This window comes from Pan paniscus, chromosome 10, assembly GCF_029289425.2.
Source record: "Pan paniscus chromosome 10, NHGRI_mPanPan1-v2.0_pri, whole genome shotgun sequence".
NCBI lineage: Eukaryota > Metazoa > Chordata > Mammalia > Primates > Hominidae > Pan > Pan paniscus.
This window is the reverse complement of record NC_073259.2, coordinates 111,984,594-112,011,430: the sequence shown is the minus strand read 5'-3', so window position 1 is coordinate 112,011,430 and position 26,837 is coordinate 111,984,594. Positions and strand designations below refer to the sequence as shown.

The 26,837-nt window shown below is 40.8% G+C and overlaps 2 protein-coding genes across 3 annotated transcripts in view; one reads left to right on the top strand and one right to left on the bottom strand.

Moving 5' to 3' along the window:
- Nucleotides 1–661: 661 nt before the first annotated feature.
- On the bottom strand, nucleotides 662–19,057 carry HSP90B1 (heat shock protein 90 beta family member 1). 2 transcript variants are annotated; one of them, XM_003832567.5, is made up of 18 exons: nucleotides 18,046–19,057; nucleotides 16,987–17,089; nucleotides 16,192–16,333; nucleotides 15,668–15,784; nucleotides 14,323–14,654; nucleotides 10,807–10,918; nucleotides 10,153–10,272; nucleotides 8,970–9,086; nucleotides 7,043–7,180; nucleotides 6,883–6,960; nucleotides 6,692–6,757; nucleotides 5,795–6,064; nucleotides 5,270–5,515; nucleotides 4,710–4,846; nucleotides 1,890–1,968; nucleotides 1,645–1,800; nucleotides 1,157–1,276; nucleotides 662–954 (listed from the first exon to the last, which is right to left on the bottom strand). In XM_003832567.5, the coding sequence occupies exons 1-18, from the start codon at nucleotides 18,092–18,094 to the stop codon at nucleotides 925–927; spliced, it is 2,412 nt and encodes an 803-aa protein (XP_003832615.1). In that variant the 5' UTR covers nucleotides 18,095–19,057; the 3' UTR covers nucleotides 662–924. The 2 variants fall into 2 exon arrangements, with proteins under 2 accessions (XP_003832615.1, XP_063449676.1); XM_063593606.1 differs by having other exon boundaries at nucleotides 662–1,276; nucleotides 18,046–18,309.
- LOC100980751 (putative tetratricopeptide repeat protein 41) overlaps nucleotides 18,597–26,837 on the top strand; it is an 85,958-nt gene continuing 77,717 nt past the window's right edge. The window contains exon 1 of the mRNA XM_008958010.3: nucleotides 18,597–18,727. The gene's annotated coding sequence lies outside the window, so the exon portion shown is untranslated. The remainder of the gene's footprint in view (nucleotides 18,728–26,837) is intronic.

Genomic DNA, 26,837 nt, shown 5'->3' with positions numbered 1-26,837 from the left:
CCATACTCTGTTCTTTAGGAGTCACTTAATCTAGCCCACATTCAAAAAGGAGAGGAAGATTAAGCTCCACCCTATGAAAGGGGGAGTATCTACATATATTTGGAAATCTTTAAGGAAATTCTCTCTTCTCCCTGTGGAAGACTTTTTAAACTCTTTGGTTTTTCAACAGTCCCAAGCTCCCGAGTTCAAATAATCCTCCTGCCTCAGCTTCCTCAGGAGCTGGGACCACAGGTGTGTGTCACCATGACTGGCTCAACCTTTGATTTTTTAAAAAAATCTTTTCTTGGGAGGCGGAGGTGGGTGGATCACGAGGTCAGGAGTTCAAAGACCAGCCTGGCCAAGATGGTGAAACCCTGTCTCTACTAAAAATACAAAAAATTAGCCGGGTGTGGTGGTGGGCAACTGTAATCCCAGCTACTCAGGAGGCTGAGGCAGAGAATTGCTTGAACCCGGAAGGCGGAGGTTGCAGTGAGCAGAGATTGCGCCACTGCACTCCAGCCTGGGCAAAAGTGAGACTCGGTCTCAAAAAAAAAAAAAAAAAAAAAAAAATGTCATAAGCCTGAGTCATTTTTCTAAGAAAAAGAACCCAAGACACATGATTAAAAAAAAAAATTTCAGCCAAGTATTAGGTAGTTCTCTGCAAGACAGTCAAGACACTGAGTATTTGGGATCTTTTTTATTTTTAAACACATGACAAGATTTTACATCAAGAATAGTCAGTTAAATAGTACAAATTTACATTCATGAGGAATGTTAAAAAAAATTCAACTAAAAAACCCACTTTTTCCTGTGACCCATAATCCCACATTTTACAGTGCAGGGGAGAAGGGGACTGGGGGGCATCCAAAACAAGTCTCTCCCAAAAGAAATGATGTAAATTTCACATTCCCTCTCCACACAGGATCCAAATGGTGAGAGTATAATTTACAATTCATCTTTTTCAGCTGTAGATTCCTGTAAATAAATAAAAAAAACCCAGAAGGTATTAAAAGTTAGCAGAAAAAAAACCTAGCTCACAGGTTTGTGCATGAAATAAACAATTTAAATGCTCAGTCTGACTTCTATAAGTTACACAGTCTTAACTTTGCCAGAACTAAAACTCTGTCCTAACTTTGCCAGAACTGAAAATGCAAGTCACATTCTTGATTTGCCATACCTTTGCTGTTTCTTCTTCTTCATCTGTTCCCACATCCATTTCTTCATCTTCGTCTTGCTCTGTGTCTTCTGTTGTGTCTTCTGCTGTCTCTTCAGGTTCTTCTTCGGGCTCTTCTTCCACCTAAACACAACATTTATGGGCCCATTAATGCCTTGGATTTATTTCCACTTTGCTCATTTATATGTATAAAATCATAATTAATGTCACTTCTGTTTATTCAGAACCACAGACTAAATCCTCTAACTAGAATGAACAGCCAAGCTAACAAAAGGAGGCAGGCAAAAAGGAAAGAGGACGTAAAAGGAGGACTTAGTTTCTAGTGCAGTGCCTGACACTACAGGGATTCAAACATTCAATAAAATTCTTTCAAAAGGTAGAAATTAGGCAAATGTCTCAAAGCTACATCCCTCAATCATGAGAGGCCTATTCTGAAAGAACAGAAACAAAGAAAGCCAGCCAGCCTTTGCGGGAAGGTTGGGGACACAAACCTTTGCATCAGGGTCAATGTTCAAACTGAGGCGAAGCATTCTTTCTATTCTATCTCCATATGCTTTAGTGTCTGGTAAAAGATACCCTGACCGAAGCGTTGCTGTTTCAAACAAAACCACAGCAAGATCCAAAACTGTTTTATCATCTTCATCTTCCTGAAATGCAAGAAGATGCACTAGATTAATATTAAAAGATACAAAGTACTCAAATTAAAAGACAAGCAAGAGGACTGCTGTAATACTACCTTAATTCGTCGAAGCATGTCTCTGATCAGCGGGTGTCTGGGATTAATTTCAAATGTTTTCTTCTGACTCGCATAGTAACTGTTAAGAGATAAAAATGAACATTAACAAAACATCCAATTTTAGGGTTCATACGTTTCCCTTATTCTTTCATAATTACAGAGAACAACTCTTGGGGGAAAAAAAAAATCAAAATGTACTATTGACACTTGAACACCACAGGTTTGAACTTATATGCTATTTTTTTCCCAATAAATACAGTCCGCCCTCCGTATGTGCAGGTTCAGCAACCAAACTCAGATAGAAAATACTGTATTCTTGGGATGTGGAATCCACACACACAGAGCTCCCACTCTTCATATACATGGGTTCCACAGGGCAGACTGGGGGACTAGAATATTTGTGGATTTTGGCAGGGGTCCTAGAACCAATCTCCCTCATACACCTAAGGACAACTGTACTTTTCCAGTCTACTTTATCTGCGAAGTCAATCAACCTCGGATTGAAAATATTAGAAAGGGCAAAACAAGAAAAAAATAAAAAACCCAATATAGTATAATAGCTATTTACATAGCACTTACATTGCATTAGGTATTAAAAGTAATCTATAGATTATTTAAAGTACATGGGAAGATGTGCATAGGTTATATGTAAATACGGCACGACTTTACCTAAGGGACTTGACTGTGTGGATTTTGGTATCCATGGGATGTTCTGGAACCAAGACCCCATGGACAAAAAGGGATGACTGCACTGTTTCCTTATTTAGTTTTTATAGAGACAGGGTATCACTATATTGCACAGGCTAGTCTTCAACTCTTGGCCTCAAGTGATCCTCTCACCTCAGCCTCCCAAAGTGTTGGGATTACACACGTGAGCCATGTGCCCAGCCTGTATTGCTCCCTTTTAACGGGGAGGTGGGGTGGGGAGCAAGTGGACACGGTTAGATGAAAAATGAAATGAAGGGAACTATTTTATTTACTGATGAGTCCCAAGTACCTGGAGCACTGCTGAACAGACGAACTGATTTAATGTCCTGTTTGTTCCCTCTTAGTTTATTCTTACTACCGTAATTGTAGCTCTGCCTCCCCAAGTTCAGAAAAATCTATGTAGCCTCTGGATTGTGCTCCAATAATACCTTCTCCACGATGCCTTCGCCAATGATTCCAAGAAAAATTAACTTCTTTTATCTGAGCTCAGTTCCAAATGCATTTTGAATATACCTTCAAAATCCTTAGCTTTTTACTGTTGGTTGTGATTATTCTCTCTTCTCTAGTTTAAAGCTCTGAGGACAGGGAGGAACCACATCCTTCCCTATCCTGGTGTACCCATTATCTATGTAGGGCTTGGATTATGACTTGCTTTTTTTCCTCTTTTTTAAATAAAAAAGAGACGGAGTCTGTCTATGTTACCCAGGCTAGAGCTAGAGTGCAGTGCCATTACAGCACACTACAGCCTCGAACTCCTGGAATCAACTGATACTCTTGCATCAGCCTCCTGAGTGACAACAGGAGTGAGTCACCATGCCTGGCTTTGATTTGTCATTTTCACTAGTCTAAATGTTAGAAAAGACAGGAGTTATGTCTACCTGTGACCATCAGTGCATGGACATAGTAAGTCTTCATGTTTGTTGGATGCAAGGTAACTTCCTATTAATCATTTCCTGAAATTAATAGGTGGATATGTTTTAAATGGCCCTTGTACTATTGCAATGGGATATCAGATAAACAGAACACTATTCTCTGCATGAAATTTATAGTTAAAAGACATATATGGAATTTTAGAATTGTAACAACAATGGAGACTACATTTGTGAGAAAAGGCTTTAAGAAGAAGAATCCTGGCCAGGCGCAGTGGCCCACGCCTGTAATCCCAGCACTTTGGGAGGCCGCAGAGGGCGGATCACGAGGTCAGGAGTTCGAGACCAGCCTGGCCAACATGGTGAAACACCGTCTCTACTAAAAATACAAAAATTAGCGGGTGTGCTGACAGGTGCCTGTAATCCCAGCTACTCAGGAGGCTAAGACAGGAGAATTACTTGAACCCAGGAGGCGGAGGTTGCAGTGAGCAGAGATTGCACCACTGTACTCCAGCCTGGGTGACAGAGCAAGACTCTGTCTCGGGGGGAAAAAAAAAGAATCCTTAAGCTAGGCCTTGGGAGAAAAGGATGATAACTAGATAGCATATCAGAAACATACTCCAGGTGAAAGAAGAGAGAATAAAAGTAGGGGAGAAGTCATTTTCAAGGTCATTGCTGTGACATTAAAACATAAACTTGAAATATTATATTTCTTGAAAATAAAAAGTACCAAAGACTCACTATACCTCCAGGTATAGGCCCTTGAGTTCAAATACTGTTAATTCACAGGTCCTGTACCATCTACTTTCTGAGACATTCTATCTGGATACCCATAATTTAATGCTTGGGGGTGTGGGGGACGTGATTTGAAATGGACTTAACTCACTTGAGGAATGTTGTCATTAACCTCATGTGCAGCTATTACATTTAAAAATGTAAAATAAATTCAGATATTAGGCTAAGCATATAATCCAGTGCAAAAGTAAAGACTATGCATAACACATTAAGAAAATTCCCATTTACATATCAAATACAATAAAATCATAAAATCATGAGTCAAAGACCTTTTCTTTCTCAATCAAATGTAGGAGAAATCCCTTCGTAAACTTGTTGTCTACCTTATAGTAGACAGTGGTAGACATTTAAGGCAATTTTACTCTTTGTATTGAAGCTGGTATTATCTCCAAAACGAAGATTGGGTAAGGGGCAACGCCCTGGCAGGGACTTTCCCGAGGATGCTTACTTTGTAGAGATGTCCTTGCCCGTTTGGTACGCTTGTGCTTTCATGATTCTCTCCATGTTGCCAGACCATCCGTACTGGCTGGCCACCAAAGCACATGGAGATTCTGTCAGGCGCTGAGACACCACAGCCTTTTCAATCTTAGGGAAAGAAATCAAGTCATATAAATTAATATCAACAGGTAAGGTCATTCAGCAATTGTCTTTCAACTGTCTAAGACTTTATCACTTAAGATCATAAACACAGAAGCAGGTCATAAAAATAGCTTTTCTTAAGGTTTAGGAGAATTTGCAGGGGCACTTACTTGATAATCTGAATTTTCTAGTCAGAAGTTTAAATACCACCTTTTAAAAACATAAAATTTAATTTGTAACAACTTAAGTTATTAACAAAGCAGTATTGTCGAAAGTTTTAAGCTTTCTTCCAATAATTTAATTACATTAAGTAAATTTTTACCATTCTAATGGTTACAAAGTAACCAGCTGCAGCTTAATTTGTTGACAAAATAACTTTCTCTTAAATGCAGATACTAATATTTCCACAATTTGTAATTTCCACAATACCTTGTCCTTAAGGGCTTTATCTTTCATCCAATTCAGCAAAGGCTCAAATTCTTTCTCAACTGCTTCACGACTCTCCTTAGTTTTCTCACTTTCATCAAACTTCACTCCTTCCTTGGCAACATTCTGGAACCTCTTCCCATCAAATTCGGGAAGGGCCTGAATACAGTATTCATCCACAGGTTCTGTGAGGTAAATAACTTCATAGCCCTTTTTCAGAAGTCGCTCAACAAATGGAGAAGATTCAGCCTACAAAATTAAGAGAAGTCACAAAGTTTTCCAAGTCTGGCCCTGGTGTATTTGTTTATCCTAGCAGCTGCTATGTTTATACATTATTAAAAACCCCATTTTACAGGTGAAGAATTAAGAGGTTCAGAGAATATAAATGACCTTCCTGTCAGTGACTGACCAGGCCTTATAACTACTCCAGTTACACAATTAAGTTTTCCTTTTCTCCCCCTCAAGAGTTGGCTATAAATCCCTAGCTACCTTCCAGAATGGCTGACAACACTTATGAGTTCATCTCACCTCTTTTCTGCTGGACCCAGCCATGAAGTAGATTTTGTCTTGTTTTTCCTTCATTCTTTCCACATACTGGTCTAGGCTAGTAATGTCAGTTGGATGATGAGAAGACTGGAACCTAAGAAGTTTAGCAAGACGTGTTCGATTCGAGTGGTCTTCAATCACACCAAGCTTGATGTTGGTACCAAATTCTTTCCAAAAAGTATCATTGTATTTATCATCAGCAATCTTCTTGATCATGTCCAGTGTTTTACGAACAAGCTTCTTCCTAATCACCTAAACACAATGAAAGAATAACTGATTAGAGAAGTTAATCTCCAACTTTTGGGAATGTAAGGTACCCAGGCAGGAGTGTGAAAGACACAAAGACGATATCGTTATTGCCATTTATTGAGGGGCAGGAAATGGTGAAGCACTCCAATTCATTCAGATTGGGCTGAAATTCAGCTGTCCATGCAAATAGCCACAAGATTGCCTTAATGTTTATATTCTAACCTTAGGACTCAGTGATACTCTCTCTCTAGCATCTAAATGAAGTGAACAAATATGCTACTTTCAAATACTTTTAAATTCAAAAACTAAAGAGTCTTCTAATTATGGAAGTATTGGAGGGGAAAGGTTTAATGAAAGGCTTGATAAAAAGGTGGCTATGTGTCTAGATGACAAAATGTTAATCCTGGACCTGTACAATTCTTTAATTTTTTTCTAGATGTTTGAAACTTCATTATTAAATGTTGGGAGAAAAAGAATCAGATTCTTAGGATCTGATAACTCCAGAAAGAAAGGAAATTCATCTGAAGAATCATGGACCAGACCCAAAATCTGGTTACTCCACAAATGGAGCCTGTCCTCTGAACCCCAATCAAACAGCAAAGTGGAGAGTTTCTTCCCAGAGACACTTACCTTAAGCAGTTTATGTTGCTGAAGAGTCTCGCGGGAAACATTCAAGGGGAGATCATCTGAGTCCACCTTCAGATGGCAAAAGAAAGTTCAGTGAGCAATAAAACCACTGGAAGAAAGCAAAGCCAAACAAACACTCTACACTACCAGACCCCCACAACAATCACCCCTTCTCCCAAACTTCAGATACTTACCACACCCTTGACAAAATTGAGGTATTTAGGCATCATATCATGGAAGTCGTCTGTGATGAATACACGGCGCACATAGAGCTAAAGAGACCAAAAAAAAGTCACTTTCTGGAAATTAAACTTTTCAAATTTTAAACGCAGCATGTACTACTTAAAAACTCACCTTAATGTAATCGCTCTTTTTAGATCCATATTCGTCAAACAGACCACGTGGAGCAGATGTGGGTACAAATAAAATTGATTTGAAGGTAACTTCCCCTTCAGCAGTAAAGTGAATATAAGCCATGGGGTCATCACTTTCCTGTGGAAAGTTGGTATCTTAGTCATTCAAACGACACAGGAGAAAAGCAGTGCAAGAACTAAGCAATGTACTATGTGGTACACATTCAGTTTAGCAATTAACTAACAAAAAAATTTCCTTTACTGGCGGGAGGTGGGGAAGAGAAAGAAAAGGGTAGGGGGAAGAGAAAGAAAAGGGTGGAGTGAAGAAATGACTAGAATTGCAATTCTAATTCACTAGACATGGTTGTTTTGATGATGATTGTCAATAACATTATTTCCTAAACTCGCAGAAGGATGGATGAGTTTATATTTCTTACGTATGAGAGAAGTGAATAGGAAAACCACCACCCTGCCTAAATGATAAAATTACATACAACACTTCAGTGTGCCCTTGAACTACAGTAAGTACTCAAGAACATGTTTCTTCCATGGAACTTAGCTCTAAGAGTGGCTACAAAGATGTATGTAAATACCTGTAAAACAAAGTCGGAAATTCTCTTGATCTGCATTATTTATTACTGTACCACACATATGGCTGTTAAGCACTGAAATGTAGCTAGTTCAAATTCAGATGTGCTATTAAAGTGTAAAATACATTTTGAAGGCACAGTACAAATTTTAAAAAGGATATAAAATGTCTCATTATTAGTTTTTATATTGATTATGTTGAAATAATACCATTTGGGGTATGCTGGGTTAAGTAAATTATACTATTAACATTTCATGGTTCCTTTTTTTGTATGGCTTCTAAAAAATTTCAAATTGTGTGGCTCACATTAATTATATTTCTAATACAGCTGCTTTATATGAAGTAAGTTTATAGACACTAGGACTTTAGAGTTTATGGAAATAAAAGTGAAGGCAGAACCAACAGTGTTTTAAGAGTTGAAATTTAAAGGATATGGAATAGAGAAAAGAACAAATACAGACACAGAATATTAAGTTTTATTTAGCTATGGTTAAGTCCACTAGAGCATTCTACTGCTTGTACTAAATGCTGCTGGGGAAACATTAACTTGAAACAAACTTTATCAATGCTAGTTTTGCATCCTTAAGAGTTACAAGAAGGGATCAGTAAAAGAAGAAAAAAAAAAAAACAGGCAAGGAAACATAAATTTAGTAATTATTCCCAGGCATAGGATCTCACAATAAGTGTTTGATGTCGTAAGCAAGCTCTTTAAAGATTATATTAAAAGCCACTTAACAACATGATTTCATGTTTTACGGGTTTTGTGGTGGAAATCACACATCTACCTATGTAGGTGGTTCTTAATCTTTTTTTGTCACACAAAACCCTTGGCAAGCTGGTGAAGCCTACAGATGCCTTCTCAAAATAATTTTTTTTTAAAAAATCACATATTACAAAATACACAGGAATAAAACGGAAACCAATTGTGTTTAAACAGCCATAAAACTGTTTCAAACATTCTTGATTTTGTAGTTTCACTATTAACTAAGAGCTAGGACTAATTTTAATAACTGCTGCAATTTTGAAGTAGTGATGAGTATAATAATTCAACTTAAGTAAAAATGGTGTGTTCTGGAAACCAATTACTCTCAAAGACCATCTCTACTGAGATGTCAATCTCAAAGGTTCATAAATGTGATTTTAATTATGACTAGGTCAATAAACCAGAAGTAGACATATTATAGTTGGCCTAAAGGTCTTTTTTTGAATTTTCTCACTGGGAAAAAATGGGAATGGACCATCTCATATTCATGGTCACATACCATATACAATTAAACTAAGAGGGTGATATTTTGTCTATTCATTAATAACCAGAAACTAGGGAATTATAAATATTTACCTTTGAAAATGATTTGTAGAAAGCTTTGTATTCATCTTCTTCTACCTCTTTTGATGGTCTCTGCCATATTGGTTTGATATCATTCATAAGTTCCCAGTCCCAGACAGTTTTTTCAACCTGAAGTTATTATAGTATTTGATTAGTCTCTCTCAGCACTCACCAAGGTTATCCTAGCAGTAACCATGGCTTCAGCAGATTTCAAAAGACTATGTAAAGACCCAGAGGACTGGTGTGGTGGCTCACGCCTGTAATCCTAGCACTCTGGGAGGTTAGGGTAGGAGAACTGTTTGAGCCTAGGAGTTCAAGACCAGTCCAGGCAACATAGCAAGACCTCCAACTACACAAAAAATTTTTAAAAATTAGCCAGTCATGGTGGCGTTGTGTCTGTTGGTGGTGTGTGTCTGTGGTCCTAGCTACTTGGGAGGCTGAGGTGAAAGGACTGCTTAAGCCTAGGAGTTCAAGGATGAAGGGAGCTATGATCATGCTACCACACTCCAGCCTGGGTGGCAGAGACTCTGTCTCCAAATTAAAGAAAAAAAAAAAAGGGCACCAAAGGATACCTGTTATCTAGTAAGGTTTCTGCCAACTGTATCAAAAGCAAAGTATTTTTCTCAATATTTAATTCAAAAAGACAATTGTTAACTGATGAAAAGCCACTTACGTTTTTCTTCATTGTTATTTTTTAACTAGCAAAAATGTTTCTTGAAAATATTTGTTTTGAGGTTAGAAGGAAATACATATTATATATTCCCATTTCATGACTTAAAGAAATCCAACATTTTACAAAAATATTTCTCAGCCACCATGATCAATACTTCCTAGTCTGCTACCTAAGCAAGCCAGAAAACCATTTTTATAGTTAATCTCTGCATGATAAAAAGACAAAAGAGGACTCAGAAGGCTTTTTAAGATTTTAAAATTCCAAACATATAAGCCACCAGTCCTAGGCAATATATAAAAGTTAGAAAACTCTTCATAAAAATGACCTGGGTTTGATACTTAAAACTTTCTACAGGACAATGTATTCAACATACAAACAAAGGCCTTATTTTAAAAGCTGGCTCCATGGACTTAGCACCTGAACTGAAGTTGACTTCAAATCAGCCAGTGCATACTTAGGTTTTCCTGGTTTTGCCTATACATGTTAAACAATATCTTATGCAGGGAGATAAACCAGACTTACTTTTTTAGTCTTTGGTTTCTTTTCTTCTTCTTCTTCCTCTACTGCAGCTTCATCATCAGATTCTTCTTTCTCTTCTTTGGCTGCTTCTTCTTCCTCCATGGGCTCCTCAACAGTTTCAGTCTGTTGAAATAAGAGAATTATGGTTGACCTCATTTGTTTAACAATTCTGATTTTGTCTACAGAATATGACATAACATTACAGGTCAAAAAATAGGTTTTTGTAAGAAAACCCTGAGAATATCCTTAACTAATAGACCACATTTTGCCTTCATTCTTTTTTTTTTTTTTTTGAGACAGAGTCTTGCTTTGTCGCCTAGGCTAGAGTGCAGTGGGGTGATCTCGGCTCACTGCAACCTCCGTCTCCCGGGTTCAAGCAATTCTCCTGCTTCAGCCTCCCGAGCAGCTGGGATTACAGGCGTGTGCTACCACACACCCAGCTAATATTTTTGTATTTTTAGTAGAGACGGGGTTTTGCCATGTTGGCCAGGCTGGTCTCGAACTCCTGACCTCAGGTGATCCACCTGTCTCGGCCTCCCAAAGTGCGGGGATTACAAGCATGAGCCACCGCGCCAGCCTGCCTTCATTCTTTTAGTGTTGAATATTTAAATACGTGCCAAGGTAATACATATAAGTTTTTAATCAATATAGATTTACCTTGCTGCTCCATACATAAATAGGAAAGTTTATGAACTGTGAATATTTTTTGACGAGATTTTTAATTGTATCCAATTCAAGGTAATCAGATGCTTCTTCTTTTAAGACAAGGCTGCAAGAAAAATTCGATGTTTAGAGACACCTAACATTTAGAAGATCTGATTATAAATTCATTTAAATACCATGGTAATAGCCAGCAGTTCAGTATAATCCAAGATGTCCTAATTATTCATGTTAACTCTCCATCACCAACAAGGGTTTGTGAGCTAAAATGTAACACATGTAGATACAGTAAAGAGAAGAATCTCCTCTACATTACCTCAAGTGGAGAAGAACCTTAGTTTTAAGTAGAAAATTAAAATATTCCCAACCTTCTGAATAGATTGTTTTCATTTTTCAAGGTGAGAAAGCACTGAAATATTCTGGAGAGAAATGGAATCATGCATTCTCATAGCTCTTACTGTTATTCCAGAAACCTAATGATTATTGTAGATAACTATTCCTAATTAATGAAAACATTTTCCTTAAAAAAGCTAGAAAATTAATCTGGTTTATATTTATATCTGCACTATCCAAAATGGCAGCCACTGGGCACATGTGACTTATTTAAATAAAATGTACAGTTCAGTTCCAGTTATGCTGCCACATTCCAAGTACTCAACAGTCACATGTGGCTGGTGATCGCCAAAATGGAAAAGTGCAGATATAGAACATTTCCACTATTATATAAAATTCTACCGGGCAGTGCGGGGATTACAGGTGTGAGCCACTGTGCCCGGCCTAGAACCTACTCTTAAGCACAGTAGGTAGTCCATATCTTGATACTTGTGTTCCCAATTAAGTATGGGAAATGGTCTATCTATGGTTCCCTCCCTGTCTCAAAAGGCTCATTAGTTTAGTGGTACCTGGCCAATAAGTAGCCATGATATGACAAAGCCTAGTGAGTGACTAGGCCCCTGGTCTCAGAGCACATGTTCTAGTGATTTGGGGATTAAGAGTTCAGTTTTGGATGCAAGTAGAAGCTGCTGGTTAGATATCTTAGGTAGAAGCATTTAAAAGGCAATTAAACACATGAACACAGAGCCCAGCAGTGAGACCTAGACAAGGGGCTGGCAAGCTATAGCTGTACAGCTGGCACCCATTGGAAATTTTATTGGGACACTTTTTTTTTTTTTTTTTTTGGACCTCTGTCACCCAGGCGTGATGATGGCTCACTGCAGCCTTGACCTGCCAGGCTCAAGCAATCCTCCTACCTCAGCCTCCTGAGTAGCTGGGACTACAGGCATGCACCACTGTGCCAAGCTAACTTTTTATTTTTTATTTTTGTGGAGATGGGATCCCATTATGTTGTCCAGGCTGACCTCAAACTCCTGGGTTCAAGTGATCCTCCCACCTCAGCCATCCCGAGGTGTTGGGATTATAGGGATGAGCCACCACACTTGGCTGGGACACATCCTTATGTATTGTCTATGCCTGCTTTCAAGCTAAACAGAGTTGGGACATGTGACAGACCATATAGCTCACAAGCTAAAAATATTTACTAGCTGGCTCTTTCTTTTTTGTTGTTTTCTTTTATCTTTTTTTCTACTAGCTGGCTCTTTTAAGAAAAAGTTTGCTAACTCCTGATCTAGGCTAAGAATATAAATTTGAGAACTAGAGATGGAACCTGAGGCCGTGGCAGTGGATAAGACTACATAAAGATCACATGGACAATGAGAAAAGGGCTGAAACTTAACTTGGAGAAAATGTATGTTAACATTTAAGAAGTGGGCAAAGGAAATTTTTAAAAAGATATGCATGGTCATGGAAACTAGGTCCTGGATAGGTGTTAGCAGCCATCGTTCCCTGCATGGAACTGTCCTGTTTAACCTCACTTATTCATACAAATGGCTGCCAATTAAGTGTTAAGCTTTGGGAATGGAGCTTCCAACAAAATGTTTGCCTTCGTGGAGCTTATATCCAGATAATTTCACCTGCTTCTTAGCAACCTGACATTAACATCTCTTGGGACATCACTTTCTATCTTTCCTTCGGAATGATTTCCCTATCCTTCTCCAACATCTAGCCCAGTGCTTAAAAAGAGAGGGCACTGGGGCATAACTCTTAGTGATGCCTCCAAATGAGACCTGGAGATATCAATGTTAGTGACAAAGGCAGGGAAAGGTAAATTGGGAACACAAGTTAAAAAAGTACTAAAATGCAGTCATCTAATTAGTCTTCATTAAAAGAACATCTGCTGCAGTAAAAACAGGAAATGTTACTTTCTAGGACGAAGAAAGTTGGTCACAATGATAAGTATGTGCTTCTTTCCCTTAATGTTAAGAAAATTTAAAACTGAATTAAGGAAAAAAAATTGAAGCTGTGGGCACATTCTGTCACTCACTTAGCAGGAGTTGGCAAGCCAACTGACCTCTGAAATAGAATTTCCTCATCTCCAAGATGGTAAAATTTTAAAAAGGCAAAAAGCTGCCCTGTCTACGTCACAGTGCTATAAGCAACGAGAGCTACTGTAGGGCACTGGCTCTGTCTCACCCATACAAACAACAGTTACTGGCTTAAGAGGGATCTTAATTCAAATTTCAAAACTTGTAACTATCCTTAAATGACTTATTTTATTCCACAGTTTTCACAACTTCCATGAACTTTCTTTAAGCCCTTTATCTCTACAAGCCAGCCCCAGCCCTGGTTGCTACCACTCATCTTGAATATTTTCAAGAGGAATATTTCCCCCAAAGAGTCTCCCCTTGTCCACTCCTCACATCCTCCACACCACCTTGAGAATCTTAAAAAGTTCATCACATTCTGGCTGGGCACGGTAGCTCATGCTTGTAATCCCAGCACTCTGGGAGGCCGAGGTGGGTGGATCACGTGAGGTCGGGAGTTCGAGACCAGCCTGGCCAACATGGAGACACCCCATCTCTACTAAAAATACAAAATTAGCTGGGCGTGGTGGTGCATGCCTGTAATCCCAGCTACTTGGGAGGCTGAGGCAGGAGAATCGCTTGAACCCAGGAAGCGGAGGTTGTGGTGAGCCGAGATTGTGCCATTGCACTGCAGCCTGGGCAACAAGAGTGAGACTCCGTCTCAAAATAAATAAATAAATAAAAGTTCATCACATTCTATCCGTAACTGCCACCGAAAAGAACTCTGTTCATCTAGTGAGCATGCTGTGCCTCCATGCCTTTATTCAGGATGCTCCACAGACAAATTACTCTTCTAACCTGGGAAACTGACCAAGCAGTGCCTCCTCTGTGGGTACCCAAGAAGCCTTCTCCCTTGGGGAAGCTGCTGCTGTTTCCTACTTTATACCCTCCATGTACAACAGCAATCACAAACCTTTGTGCCTGGCCCTTTGCAGGTCCTCAAACATTTCTTCAAGTGACAACAGTTCTGTTTCCTCATTTTACAGGCAGGAAAATTAAGGCCCAGAATAAGTCATTTGCTCAGAGAATAGAACTGGAGAGTCAAGATCCTCACCATGACTATTAATTCTTATAAGGAATCGGTCATACTCACGTAATTGTCGTTCCCCGTCCTAGAGTGTTTCCTCTTGGGTCAGCAATTACAGAAAATTCATTGGAGTCAGACTCCCAGATGTGCTGGGTATCGTTGTTGTGTTTTGAAGTGACAATAACCTTATCTGCTACAAGGAAGGCGGAATAGAAACCGACACCAAACTGGCCAATCAATTCAGAAGTTGACTGGCCATCCTCCTGTGCTTCAGTCATTTTGTTTAAAAACTCGCTTGTCCCAGATTTGGCTATGGTACCAAGGTTTTTAACCAACTCTTCTCTGGTCATTCCTACACCGGTGTCTGTGACATGCAGCAGGTTCTTCTCCTTATCACACTAAATGCAAGACAAGAACCAGATAGTTGTATTTAATATTTACATTATGCCAAACAAATATTGAGGAACTAACCAGCTTTGGGTCCCATCAATTCCAATACAGAAAACTAAACTGAGATATTTTCCTCCACATAGTTTTTTATGGCCTTTTCTGAAAGTGTACATCTTAAAGTAATTTATGTATTTCAGAAAGTATTAATATCAAATGGGCAGACTGGCCTAAATGTCAAAGGTTAGAGGCTGACCTAAATAAAACAAGTTACCTTTGAAGAAAAACAATTCAAGAAAAATAAAATTTTATGTCTTGCCTATTTCTTTACTAGAATACAAAACAACTTGAATGATTCCTCTATTTGGAATCTGTGATGGATCATTAATATTCTTCACTCAATATTCCTGGCTGTCTGCCTTCCAGAAACTTAGGAGTACTCTACTTTCCATTTAAGAATGGCTAAGGCCATGTGACTAGTTTTGTCCAATGAGTTATAAATGGCCAATGAGTTGTAAAGGAGAGCTCTGTTTTCAGGCTGAGCCTTTAATTATAATAGTATGAGACCCTCTAAGCTTGCTCTGCACCATGGCAACCGGCTACACACTCCAGATGGCTGCCCACGCCTCTGTCCCAGCCTGAGGATGAGGCACAGCAAAGACCACAGGCAGCCTGTGATCAATGATTTAAGCCAGGGGCTGGCAAACTTTTTCTGTAAAGGGCCACACAGTAAATATTTTAGGCTTTGGGAGACTTATGTTCTCTGTTAAAACAACTTGACTCTGCTGTTGAAGCACAGAAGCAGTCACAGATAATAAACAAATGGGCATGGCTGCATTCCAATAAAACTACTTATAAAAACAAGTCAAGTTAGATTTGGCCATAGTTTGATGACTTTCAAGCCACTGAGACTTGGGGTTTTTTTGCCACTGCAAAATAATCTAGCCTATCTTGACTGATAGGGATCCTCTACCTTTAAGGATTCCTTTTCCTTTAAAAGAAAGAAAAACTGCCTTACACTTACCTTAATTTTGACTGTTAGTTCCTCATTTCCAGAAAGAGCATTTTCATCAGTCAGTGATATTAGCCTTATCTTATCTAAAGCATCAGAAGCATTTGAAATCAGTTCTCTCAGGAAAATCTAAATGGAAGCCAGAGGGAATACACTTAGACTATCCTCAAGATGCATTAAGATATTCGATTTTATGCCAAACCCATTTATTTCTTCTCTGTACCTTATAAAAGCACTCTTATTCACCTAACAGTGATCTTCAGGTATGCAATGCAAGAAGTTTAGTTTATGTGACTGCCCTTAGACTCACAACTATTATCAGGCCATGAACCTATTTAGAGGTAAAGGAAAAGGAAAATATCTGACACTCCCTTTCTTCCCAGATATCTGGTAGCAATTCTTGGACATATTAGGTATTTAAAGGTTGTTACCTACTTACTTGGATACTACATTACTTTTGCAGTAAATTAAGCAAATTTAAGTGAACAAGTATGCCACCATACAGAGATAAAATATTCTAACCACATGTTGCTTACCTCTTTATTTTTATACAATGAATTGATGATAAGTTTCATCATTCTGTTAACTTCGGCTTGGAAGGCAAACTTTTCCGACTTCTCTCTAAGTTCTCTTATTTGTGATGCATTTAATCCATCCAACTGAATAGCTTCTTCCTCTCTAAGGAAATCAGTTAGATAAGCAAATATTGCATGGCATAGTTCCCTTCAAAACTAGAGGAATTATGATGAAAGCACAGGGGCCTCTGAATATTGTCTTGGGGGTTAAAATGGAAACCTTTATAAAATATTACTGATATACCGTCTCATTATGTTAGCACAGCAGTAGGCTACCTTTAACATTGCACTGGAAATACTCGGTTCTTAAAATTGCCAGAAAAAAAAAAATCCCAACTTTCCTCTACTAAAAAGCAAAGTCATACTCATTTATGCTCCACAGTGAGGACTTCAAAACTGTCAATAAGTCCCAAGAGGCCAAATTTTAAAATATTGTTCAACTGACAGAAATCCCATTTTTAAACTTACTCGGTGTACACAGTTAATGAATACAAATCCAACTGAAAGTCTCTTCTATAAAGTCTTACAAAGTTTATGGTGCTAGTATTCTGCAATATAGTTTTCAAAGGAATTCACTCAGTTTTCATCACTCCTAGGGACAAGTTAGGAGGTATGTATGCACACGACTCACCGGGTATTTAAATACAGGGTGTTAGACTTTATCTGGACCTTTGGAGAAGAGATACATAAGAAGTGACCGTAACTCACAAGGTTCACACGGCTTATCTGTATACGTAAGTTCAAATGAACACAAACCTCTGTACTACTTCATCATCCGTCCTTGATCCTTCTCTACTTTTACCCAGATCCTCTTCTACTGTACCATCCACATCAACTTCATCGTCAGCTCTGACCGACCCTGAAGATTTAACACGGGCAAACTCTTCAACATCACACTTCTCCAAGGAGGATGATCAAATAGGGAAGGGTAGGGGTTGCAAAATTCAGTTGGTAACTAAGGGAGGTGGGGATGAAAGAGTGCATTCCCTGGTTTAAATACCAAAGGTAAAGCCAAGACAGAACATCTATTTAAGTTCAGATGCTGAGGTCTCCAGTAGATCCTGAAATACGGAGGCAGTCACCACTTCTAAACAGTGTGTCTCCGATCATTTATAAATAACGTTAAGCAGACTGATACCAGGCCTCTTCTACACCCACACGTGTTGCGCGCAGGCCGAGCCAAGGCCTCCCAACTGATCAAGCCAAAACTTCGGCCTTCGTTAGCACAGGTCAGAATGCAAATAGGATTTATGCAACCTCTGGCGAGGGGAACTGAAATTGAGCCCAGAGGCATGAGAAGGGGGAGAAATGTTAAGAACCGAACTCCAGCAAAACCGAATCAAACACGCTGACACTGCCATTCCGCTGGCCCCAGGCCTCACGCTCCCGAGGCCAGCATCTAAGAAGGGACACGGGCTTGCGAGGAGTCGGAGTCTGGGGAATTAGGGGACGGGAAAGCTGGGATGGCCGAAGGTTGCGGTGGCCGAAAAAGTCCTCCGGGCGGGGAGGGGGGAGGGACTCGCACAGCTCCCGGGGGAGCCAGAGCCTCAGAGAGGCCCCACCCCGAGGTCGCTGAGACCTCCGGGCAAGATACTATTAGATCTGTAGGGGAGTTAGATGATGTTGCTCTCTTTTTTTATTTCCAGAGGAAGAAGAGAATAAACGTAATTCCCTTGCCCTCTTTCGAGGAATGGTGACGTCCCTTGGCCCACCGCAGGCCCCGGGATCCCCCCTCCCACGTTCAACGCCCCCAGGACCTTCGAGAAGCTGCCGCGTGTGTGGAGGGGGTACGTCTGCTCCTCCAGAATCACTCACCGAAGGTCAGCAGGACGCAGCAGAGGCCCAGCACCCACAGGGCCCTCATGGCGTGCGGCCGGTGAGTCTCAAGTCCCCTTCGATCGCAGAAGCCACCTCCACCCCCCACCCCTGGGTTCGGATCCTCACACCTCCAGCCGCGCGGTCCGCCCACTACACCCCAAGCAGGTCGGGCCGCTTTTCACCCCCACTTCTCGCGGGCGGGGGACGGGAAACATGAACCCACCAATCGCGCCGCACCACGCACCCACGGCACCCAATGAGGATTCGTGAGGGGGGCGGAAGTCCACCAATCGGAGCTGTCCAGGTGCGGTGACCGATGCCCGAAGCGTGGCTCCTTCCGATTGGTCAGGGTTTGCAGCTTTTCTCCAATCAAATGGCTCCGCGGGCCCCTCACACGTGGGACCGCCCCTTTGCCTGGGCGGCCTTGGCCTCTAAGGGAAAACGTCCAATGAATGTAAGCAGAGAACACATCCATCCTTTTAGAGAGGTCGCGGCGGAACTACTTCCGGATCCTAGAGAGCGTTTATTCCGTGACCGGGGAAACGGTAGCCATGGCAACGTGTTCTTCACCCTTTCCCATCTATGCCTGGGGTTTCGTTGGAAGTGATTCCAGCATGACTTTCGCGGCCAGCTTTCTCGTGTGGCGGCGCTTCTCGGAAAGAAGAAACACACGAGAGAGGTTGCAAATCCCCTAGAACCCTTTCAGATTTGGGGGGGGGGTGGCGGTGGTGAGAAACTACAGCTCCCGGCATGCAACGTCCTAGGGGTTCACTGCATTGAATGCTGGGGGTCGTAGTCTTTGGTCTCTGAGGACCAGCTGCGTAGTTTTGGCCCTTTCTTTCACGTTCCCCCAGCGTGTCTTTGCCAGAGCCCTGCCCTGCGTCTTAGATGTTACATCTCGTTCTGATTACAGTAGAGATATGTGCCTATTCCAGGAGTCTCCATTGTACACAGCTTTTAGAAGCGGGCCTAGAAAGCCTTCATGCCTCGGGCAAGGCCGCCCTGTTCTGGGGGGTCGGTCTGAGTCTGGGGGCTCCGCCTCCGGCTCGAGAGCACGCGTTTCCGAATCCGCCTACGAGTGCGTCACTTGGGCAGCCGGAGCCTTCACCTCCTCTGTGCCTTTCCGCGGCCGGAATCCCCAGGCCTTCCTTATCTGGTTTACGGAAGAACGTGGTTGGGACCTTCCCGACCACCTTAGGGAAATCGGGAGCAGCGCTGAGGCCTTCGACTCCCCAATAAAGTACAAAGGCGGCGGTGACCTGACGGTCGTAGAACCCTTTCTGTGAATCAGGTGGAGAGCGTGGTGGTAAAAGCGGGTCTAGCACAGAAAAGGAAAACCCTTAGTTTAACGAGTGCAGGAGGATGCACCTGCAGATATTTGAAAGCAAAACCTGTGGTGCTGCACATGAGAACGGGATTGCAGCTTTGTAACTTCATAGAAATACCCTGTCCGTGTTCAGAAGGACATATAAAACACCAGGTGTCTTTCCTGTGAGGGAAGTCCCTCATGCTAAACTTGTGCCTTTGAAAATATTTTCTACGTCCCTTTAACCTACTCTATACGTTACCCCCACGCATACCCGCGCCCGTCTCTGACATAGACACCCCACTTCCTTATTGCTTCCTCCAACAAAATTGAACTTTGAATATCTTTTCAGATAATCGTCCGAATTCCTGAAGACAAGTTTTTTAGTGACAGTCTGTCACAGTCTTTTACAACTTCCCGTATTTAGTGTGCGGATCTTGGCTCTGTGGTTGGCGCTCACGTGTTGTGGTGGTGCCTTATTTACATCTGCCCAATTTACCTACATTTGTTATTAGTAAGCAAAGAGTAGCTTACAAAGAATGCTTTATGTATGCTTCTGTGCTTTCATCTTTTTTTAAAAGAGCATACTAGAGCGTGAATTACATTCAGAGATTTCAGTTGCATTTTTGTATATTTTAACTCCTTTATTTTTTGTTTTGAGAGAAAACTGAGTTTCTTCACTTTTTTTTCTGCATTTCACAGCTCAACTTCTTGACCTTTTCCTCCAATTCTGAATAAGTAAGCAACCAGTTCTGAAACTGCAAATGCCACCTTAACTAGTGAGTGGTGGGGAGTTGGTGCTGCACCTGGAGGGAACTGAGACAGAGACATATCCTTCAAAATAGAGCCACTGCTTGTGGGTAGACGTTTCTGCAGATGATGGTGGGAATTCATGAGGCAGGCAGAGCACAAGATGGTAGGCTGGCAGAAGATGGCGGGCCGTTGTCTGATCAACTCTGTCCCTTAAAGATTGGCTCTCTGGGCTGGGCGCGGTGGCTCATGCCTGTAATCCCAGCACTTTGGGAGGCTGAGGTGGGCTGATCACCTGAGGTCAGGGGTTCAATACCAGCCTGGCCAACATGGCGAAACCCCGTCTCTACTAAAAACACAAAAATTAGCTGGGCGTGGTGGCGCATGCCTGTAATCCCAGCTACTCTGGAGGCTGAGGCTGGAGAATCGCTTGAACCCAGGAGGCAGCGGTTGCAGTGAGCCCAGATCACGCCACTGCACTCCAGCCTGGGCAACAAGAGCAAAAATTCCATCTCAAAAAAAAAAAAAAGATTGGCTCTCCGGCTGAGTACCTTGTAAAGAGAATAGGCCGCTTAGTTAATTCCCAGCTTTGTTGTTTCTCGCTGTGGTCTCTTCACCTCTTCTGACTTTTGACCTAGTTCCCATCTTGGCCTAGCTCCTCCAGAACTAACACTCCAGATAGTTATTAAGTTTCCTGCCTTTGTATCGGATTCCCTTGTCCTAATTTTAGCTTTTCTCTATGTATTGCTGGAAACAGCTACTGTTGTTGTTGTTGTTGTTAAGCTTCTCCTTGAGCAAAGCTAACCCCACTAGATAGCACCCCACTTTGTAGTTAAACTCGGAAGGAAAAACCAATAGGTAAAGGAATGCAGTTAAGGGCACTGGATAGCTCTCTAGTAGGCAGGTGTAGTCCAGCAGTGGGGAGTCAGGGGGAAGGCAGACTGGGGAGACCAAGGCAAGAAAGCAATTGGCATCAGGGAACATTAAGGAATAGAGCCAAGCTCCAAGGTGAATTGGTTGGTTGGTTGATTGGTTTATTCATTAATTAACTCATCATTTCAGCAAATGTTGAGGGCCTAGTATGTGCCAGGAATTATGCTAGGTGCTAGAAATACGGGTGAGTAATATAGATATGGTTTCTGTTTATATAGAACTTGTGCAAATATGTTTTTTTTTTAATTTTTAAATTTAAATTTTAAAAATATATTTTTTTGAGCCAGGGTCTTGCTCTGTTACCCAGGCTGGAATGCAGTGGCAGGATCATGGCTTACTGTAGGCCCAACCTTCTGGGCTCAAGCAGTCCTCCCATCTCAGCCTCTTGAGTAGCTGGACCGCAGGCATGTGCCACCAACATCTGGCTAACTTAAAACTTTTTTTTGTAGGCCTGGCACGGTGGCTCATGCCTGTAATCCCAGCACTTTGGGAGGCCGAGGTGGGCTGATCACTTGAGGTCAGGAGTTCGAGACCAGCTTGGCCAACATGGTGAAACACCGTCTCTACTTAAAAAATACAAAAGTTAGCCAGGTGTGGTGGTAAGCACCTGTAATTCCAGCTGCACAGGAGGCTGAGGCAGGAGAATCACTTGAACTCTGGAGGTGGAGGTTGCAGTGAACCGAGATCACACCACTGCACTCCAGCCTGGGTGACAGCGAGACTCGGTCTCAGAAAAAAAGAAAAAAGAAAAAAAAAAAAGGGATACTTTGAGCTTATGAACAAAGTTGAGGTTTTTTTCTTTTGTAAAGATGGGGTCTCCCTATGTTGTCCAGGCTGGTCTCAAACTCCTGGGCTCAAGCCTGCCTCGGCCTCCCAAAGTGCTGGGATGACAGGCGTGAGCCCCTGTGCCCAGCCTTGTGCAAATATTAACAATGGAGTTACAGCATAAGTGCAAGTATCTTATTTAAACTGAAGTAAAGATATAAAAGAATGTCTTCAAAGGAGTACCAGGGAACTTTTTGGGGTGACAGAAATGCTCTTGATCTTGATATCAGTAGTTGTTAAAACTCATCAAACTGTACACTTTAAAAGGTTAAATTTTGTTATGTATACCTCAATTAAAGAAAACTAACAGCAACTATCATTCTAAACAACAAAACACTAAAAGCCATTTCACTAAAAATCAGGAACCAGACACAGATGCTTGCTGTGGTTAGTAATGTCCCACACAGTTTAGGGGGATTTAACAACACAAGGAAATCAAGTAATTGGCATAAATTTGAGAAAAGGTGGAGTCCTTTATTTTGAAATTCCTTCTTACTGATGACAATTGCATGTCCCAGAAATCCAGGAGACCCTAGGGTTTTTTGTTTTAAGTATAGAATGATTAATTCCAGCTCTAGTAGCATATACTTAAGTTGCTGCAGTTAAAAAGCTTATAGTTGGATCTTGGAAGTGGGTGGGTGATCTGCCTGGAGTTGAGCCACTGCCCAGCCCCTTAAAAAAAAGTATAGAATAATATGAGAATCTGGTAAATTATTGGCTATCAGATAAATATATAAAAATCACTAGTTTTGCTCTAATCTTTCAAAAAACACATTGAAGTGAAAATTTTAAAAAGTGTCACTCAGAGACAAAAACCATAAAATACTTAGAAATAAACTTAAGAAAGACATAGTTGCAACATGAAGAAAACTATAAAATATTGAGGAATATAAAACAAATGAAGAACTTGGGTCAGGTCCCATAACCCTTATATTATCTATTGTTGTATAACAAACTACCCCTAAATTTAGCAGCTTAAAATAGTAAACATTTATTCTCTCACACAGTATCTGTAGGTCAGGAATCCAGAAGCACCTAACTGGGTAGTTCTGGCTCGGGTCTCTCATGAGCTTGCAGTCAAGATGTTGGCTGAGGCTGAAATCATCTGGAGGCTCAAGAGGAGCTGGAGGATCTGCTTCCACGATGGCTCCTTCACATGGCTGTTGGCTGGGGCCTCAGTTCATCATCACATGGACCTCTCCATAGGGCTGCTTAAGTGTGCTCACAGCATGGCAGCTGGCCTCCCCTGGAGTGAGTGATCCAAGACAGAGAACAAAGCAGGAGGCACAATGACTCATAACCAACCTCAGAAATCACACACCATCATTTCGGAAACAACCCTACTCAATGAGATTATATGAGGCTGTAAATACCAGCAGCCAGAGAGCACTGGGGCCTGTTTGGAGGCTACTTATTATACCTTAGTTGCAAGGCAAGCTGGGAAAGGATTTACATGGCATTTTCAGCTTCTCTCATGGGAGGCTCAGAATCATAAGGTGGGGGTTTTCCTCATGTAAGAATGAGATTCAGATGCTGCACAGTGAAAAAGAATGATGTGTCCTCTACATATTTGAATATACAAACAGATCAGTGCAACCAGTCGGGCATGGTGGCTCAACACCTGTAATCCCAGCATTTTGGGAGGCTGAGGTGGGTGGATCACTTGAGGTTGGGAGTTCAAGACCAGTCTGGTCAATGTGGTGAAACCCCATCTCTACTAAAAATACAAGAATTAGCCAGGCGTGGTGGTGTGCACCTGTAATTCCAGCTACTGGGGAGGCTGAGGCGGGAGAATCTCTTGAATCTGGGAGGTGGAGGTTGCGGTGAGTGGAGATTGTGCCACTGTACTCCAGCCTGGGCAACAGAGCAAGACTCCGCTTCAAAAAAACGACAAAAGAAAAAAAAAAAGACAAAAGAAAAAAGAAAAAAAATCAGTGCAACCAAATAAAGAATCCAAAAATAGATTGTTTCAATTTAAGATAAGGCAAAAGTGATATTTCAGTTCAGAGGGGAAAGGATAGTTAATATCATAAATGATACTAGCCTTGACTGGTTATCCATCTCAAGCAAAATAAAGTTAAACTCCTATCTTGCACCATATAAAAAATAAATTCTTGCTTATAAGAAATTAAGAGAGCCTGTGAGTATACAAGGCAGGGATGGGAGAGACTTTTTTAACCAAGAATGAGTATCCAGACAATTTAACAGCCTAGGGTGTTTCCCATGCCTCTTCCTCCTGGACAGGCTCTGAGCTCCGATTTTTGTCTGTCTAGCACTAGCAAGCACCATGAAGCCTCTGAACTTTGCTGAGCTTCTCAGCATTGTGCCTTCTAAGAATATTGGTTCTGAGTGGCATAAGAATCAGCAAACACTTTAAGGGGGAAAGGCAACAGGAAATGGTAGGGTTCACTTCTCAAAGCTTCCCTTCTCTCTGGAATCTTGCCTCTTGAAATCCTGGTTGCTGGGTATCTATCTGATGTCTTTAAATAGTTTCTCAGGTATCTCCTTCAGCTTCTCTAGTGGTTCTGGGGGGAGGGCCGTTCTGCTTGAAATTGTCGTAGTTGAATGTAGGCGTAGATGTAGATTTGCATAGTAGATGTTGAAGTCCTTGGTCCCGTTGTCATGTTTCCAAAACACCAGATTTCACCTAAGATGTTAAGCAACCACAATTATTTTCTCATATTATCCTTTTGGTTGTTTCTCATCAAGCAATTTATATGATGTTCAATATTTCCAAACTATGGAACTTGTATTATTTTTGACTATAGAGCAATAAGTGTGTTTCTAAATATTAGATGTAATTACAACTATATTTACATTATGTTCTCTTTTTGACAAGTTTTAACTGCAATTTTGAGTTACTTGTGATCTTTTCCCCAGACCCTGTTACCCCAGCTCACACCATATTACCCTCCTTGAGAACTGACTTTGAATTTATAAAATGGTTACTTGCATCTGCTAATAAAAACCTCTGGGTACTCTGACTCTCTTATATACAGTCAGAAAGTTTCAACCTGTCATAAATTAAATTCATTCATAGTCTTGTAGCTTACATTTCATTTCCTTAATAGGAAATAAACATCTCCCTAGAGTCTGCCTTACAAAAACAGATCAATTTAAAAATATGTATCCAGTTATCCCCTGTCAATTCTGGATCCTAGCAGAGCGCAAGAAGAACTGAATTTCAAACAGGGATTTGTTAAATTTAAAAATTTGGTAAATAAATTCAGTATTTTGAGTGATCAAATCAGCCACGTTGATAATAATTTATATTAAGGACTTACTGGAATTTTAGCACTGGAAGGAATCTTAGAAATTATGGAATTCCACAATTCCCGCTTTTGGTTTTAAATTATAAAACTAATAGAGTTTCATGATTAAAAATTAATTGGCACAGAAAAATACAAGTTCAGAGGTAAACGTGGCTGGGCACGGTGGCTCACACCTGTAATCCCAGCACTTTGGGAGGCTGAGGCGGGTCACCTGAGGTCAGGAGTTCGAGACCGGCCTGGCCAACATGACGAAACCCTGTCTCTACTAAAAAATAAAAATAAAAAAATTTGCCAGCCGTGGTGGCGGGTGCCTGTAATCCCAGCTACCTAGGAGGCAGAGGCAGGAGAATTGCTTGAACCCAGGAGGCGGAGGTTGCAGTGAGCTGAGATTGTACCATTGCACTCCAGCCTAAGCTACAGAGTGAGACTCCATCTCAAAAAAAAGGTAAACATTCCAGGCTTCCCCTACTCTACTGTTCTTAATCTCTAGAGGTTTCCTCTGATAAAGTTTTTTTATGTGTGCTTCCAGAAATTTTGTAGTGTGTATGTATATGTGTGTGTGTGTACATATATGTATGCGTAATAAAATTAGAAATCTTAAATAGATTAAATAGAACAATCCACACTAGGTTATTTCATTTAATAGATCTTAAATGTCTTACTCCTTTTTATCTGCCCTCCTATTTGATAGGCCTTTGGATGGTCTACAGTTTGTTGCTATTATAATCAAGGAATGTTTTTGCACAACTTTTTATATTTGTGCAAGTTTATCTGGAGAATAAATTGTTAGTTTTGGAACAGTTAGGTGAAAGAGTATGTGCATTCAAATTTTCATGGATATTTACCAATTTTCCTACAAAAAAGGCTATATCAATTTATGCTCCTGTCTCAAGCCTTCTCCACCTTTTTTTTAAAGCTTAGAAAATTTGAGTTCCAGAGAAATTAAATGCTGTCCGAGAGTTAGGTAATGGCAGAGCGAACAAACTCATATTTTTAAAATATCCTACATTGTTCTAGCTACTGCATACCTCTTAACCACTACTTGAACAGTTTGAGAGGTTTTTTTTCTTTTAAAGAAAATTTATTTAAACAAAATGTTTGTTGTAGAACATTTGGAAATTAAAGGAAAAAGTCAACCGGACGCGGTGGCTCACGCCTGTAATCCCGGCACTTTGGGAGGTTAAGGCAGGTGGATCACTTTGGGAGGCCAAGGTGGGTGGATCACTTGAGGTCAGGAGTTCGAGACCAGTCTGGCCAACATGGTGAAACCCCGTCTCTTCTAGAATACAAAAATTAGCTGGGCATGGTGGCAGGTGCCTGTAATCCCGGCTACTTGGGAGACTGAGGCAGGAGAATCCCTTGAACAATGAGCTGAGATCATGCCACTGTACTCCAGCCTGGGCGACAGAGTGAGACTCCCTCTCAAAAAAAAAAGAAAACAATCAAGGAAAAAAATTAAAATAACCCATATGCTGTAATCAGATATATCACTATTAGCATCTTGATGTCTTTATTAATATTTAACACATTTTAAGTTAAAAATGGGATCACACAGTAATACTGTTTTATAACTTTTTCACTTACCAATATATGATAAACATTTTCCACAAGATATCCAATTTATTATTGTTAGACCTTTAGTTTGTTAGCAGTTTTAAAACCATTGTAAATATCGCTGCAATGAAAATCCTTAGAGGTAAATG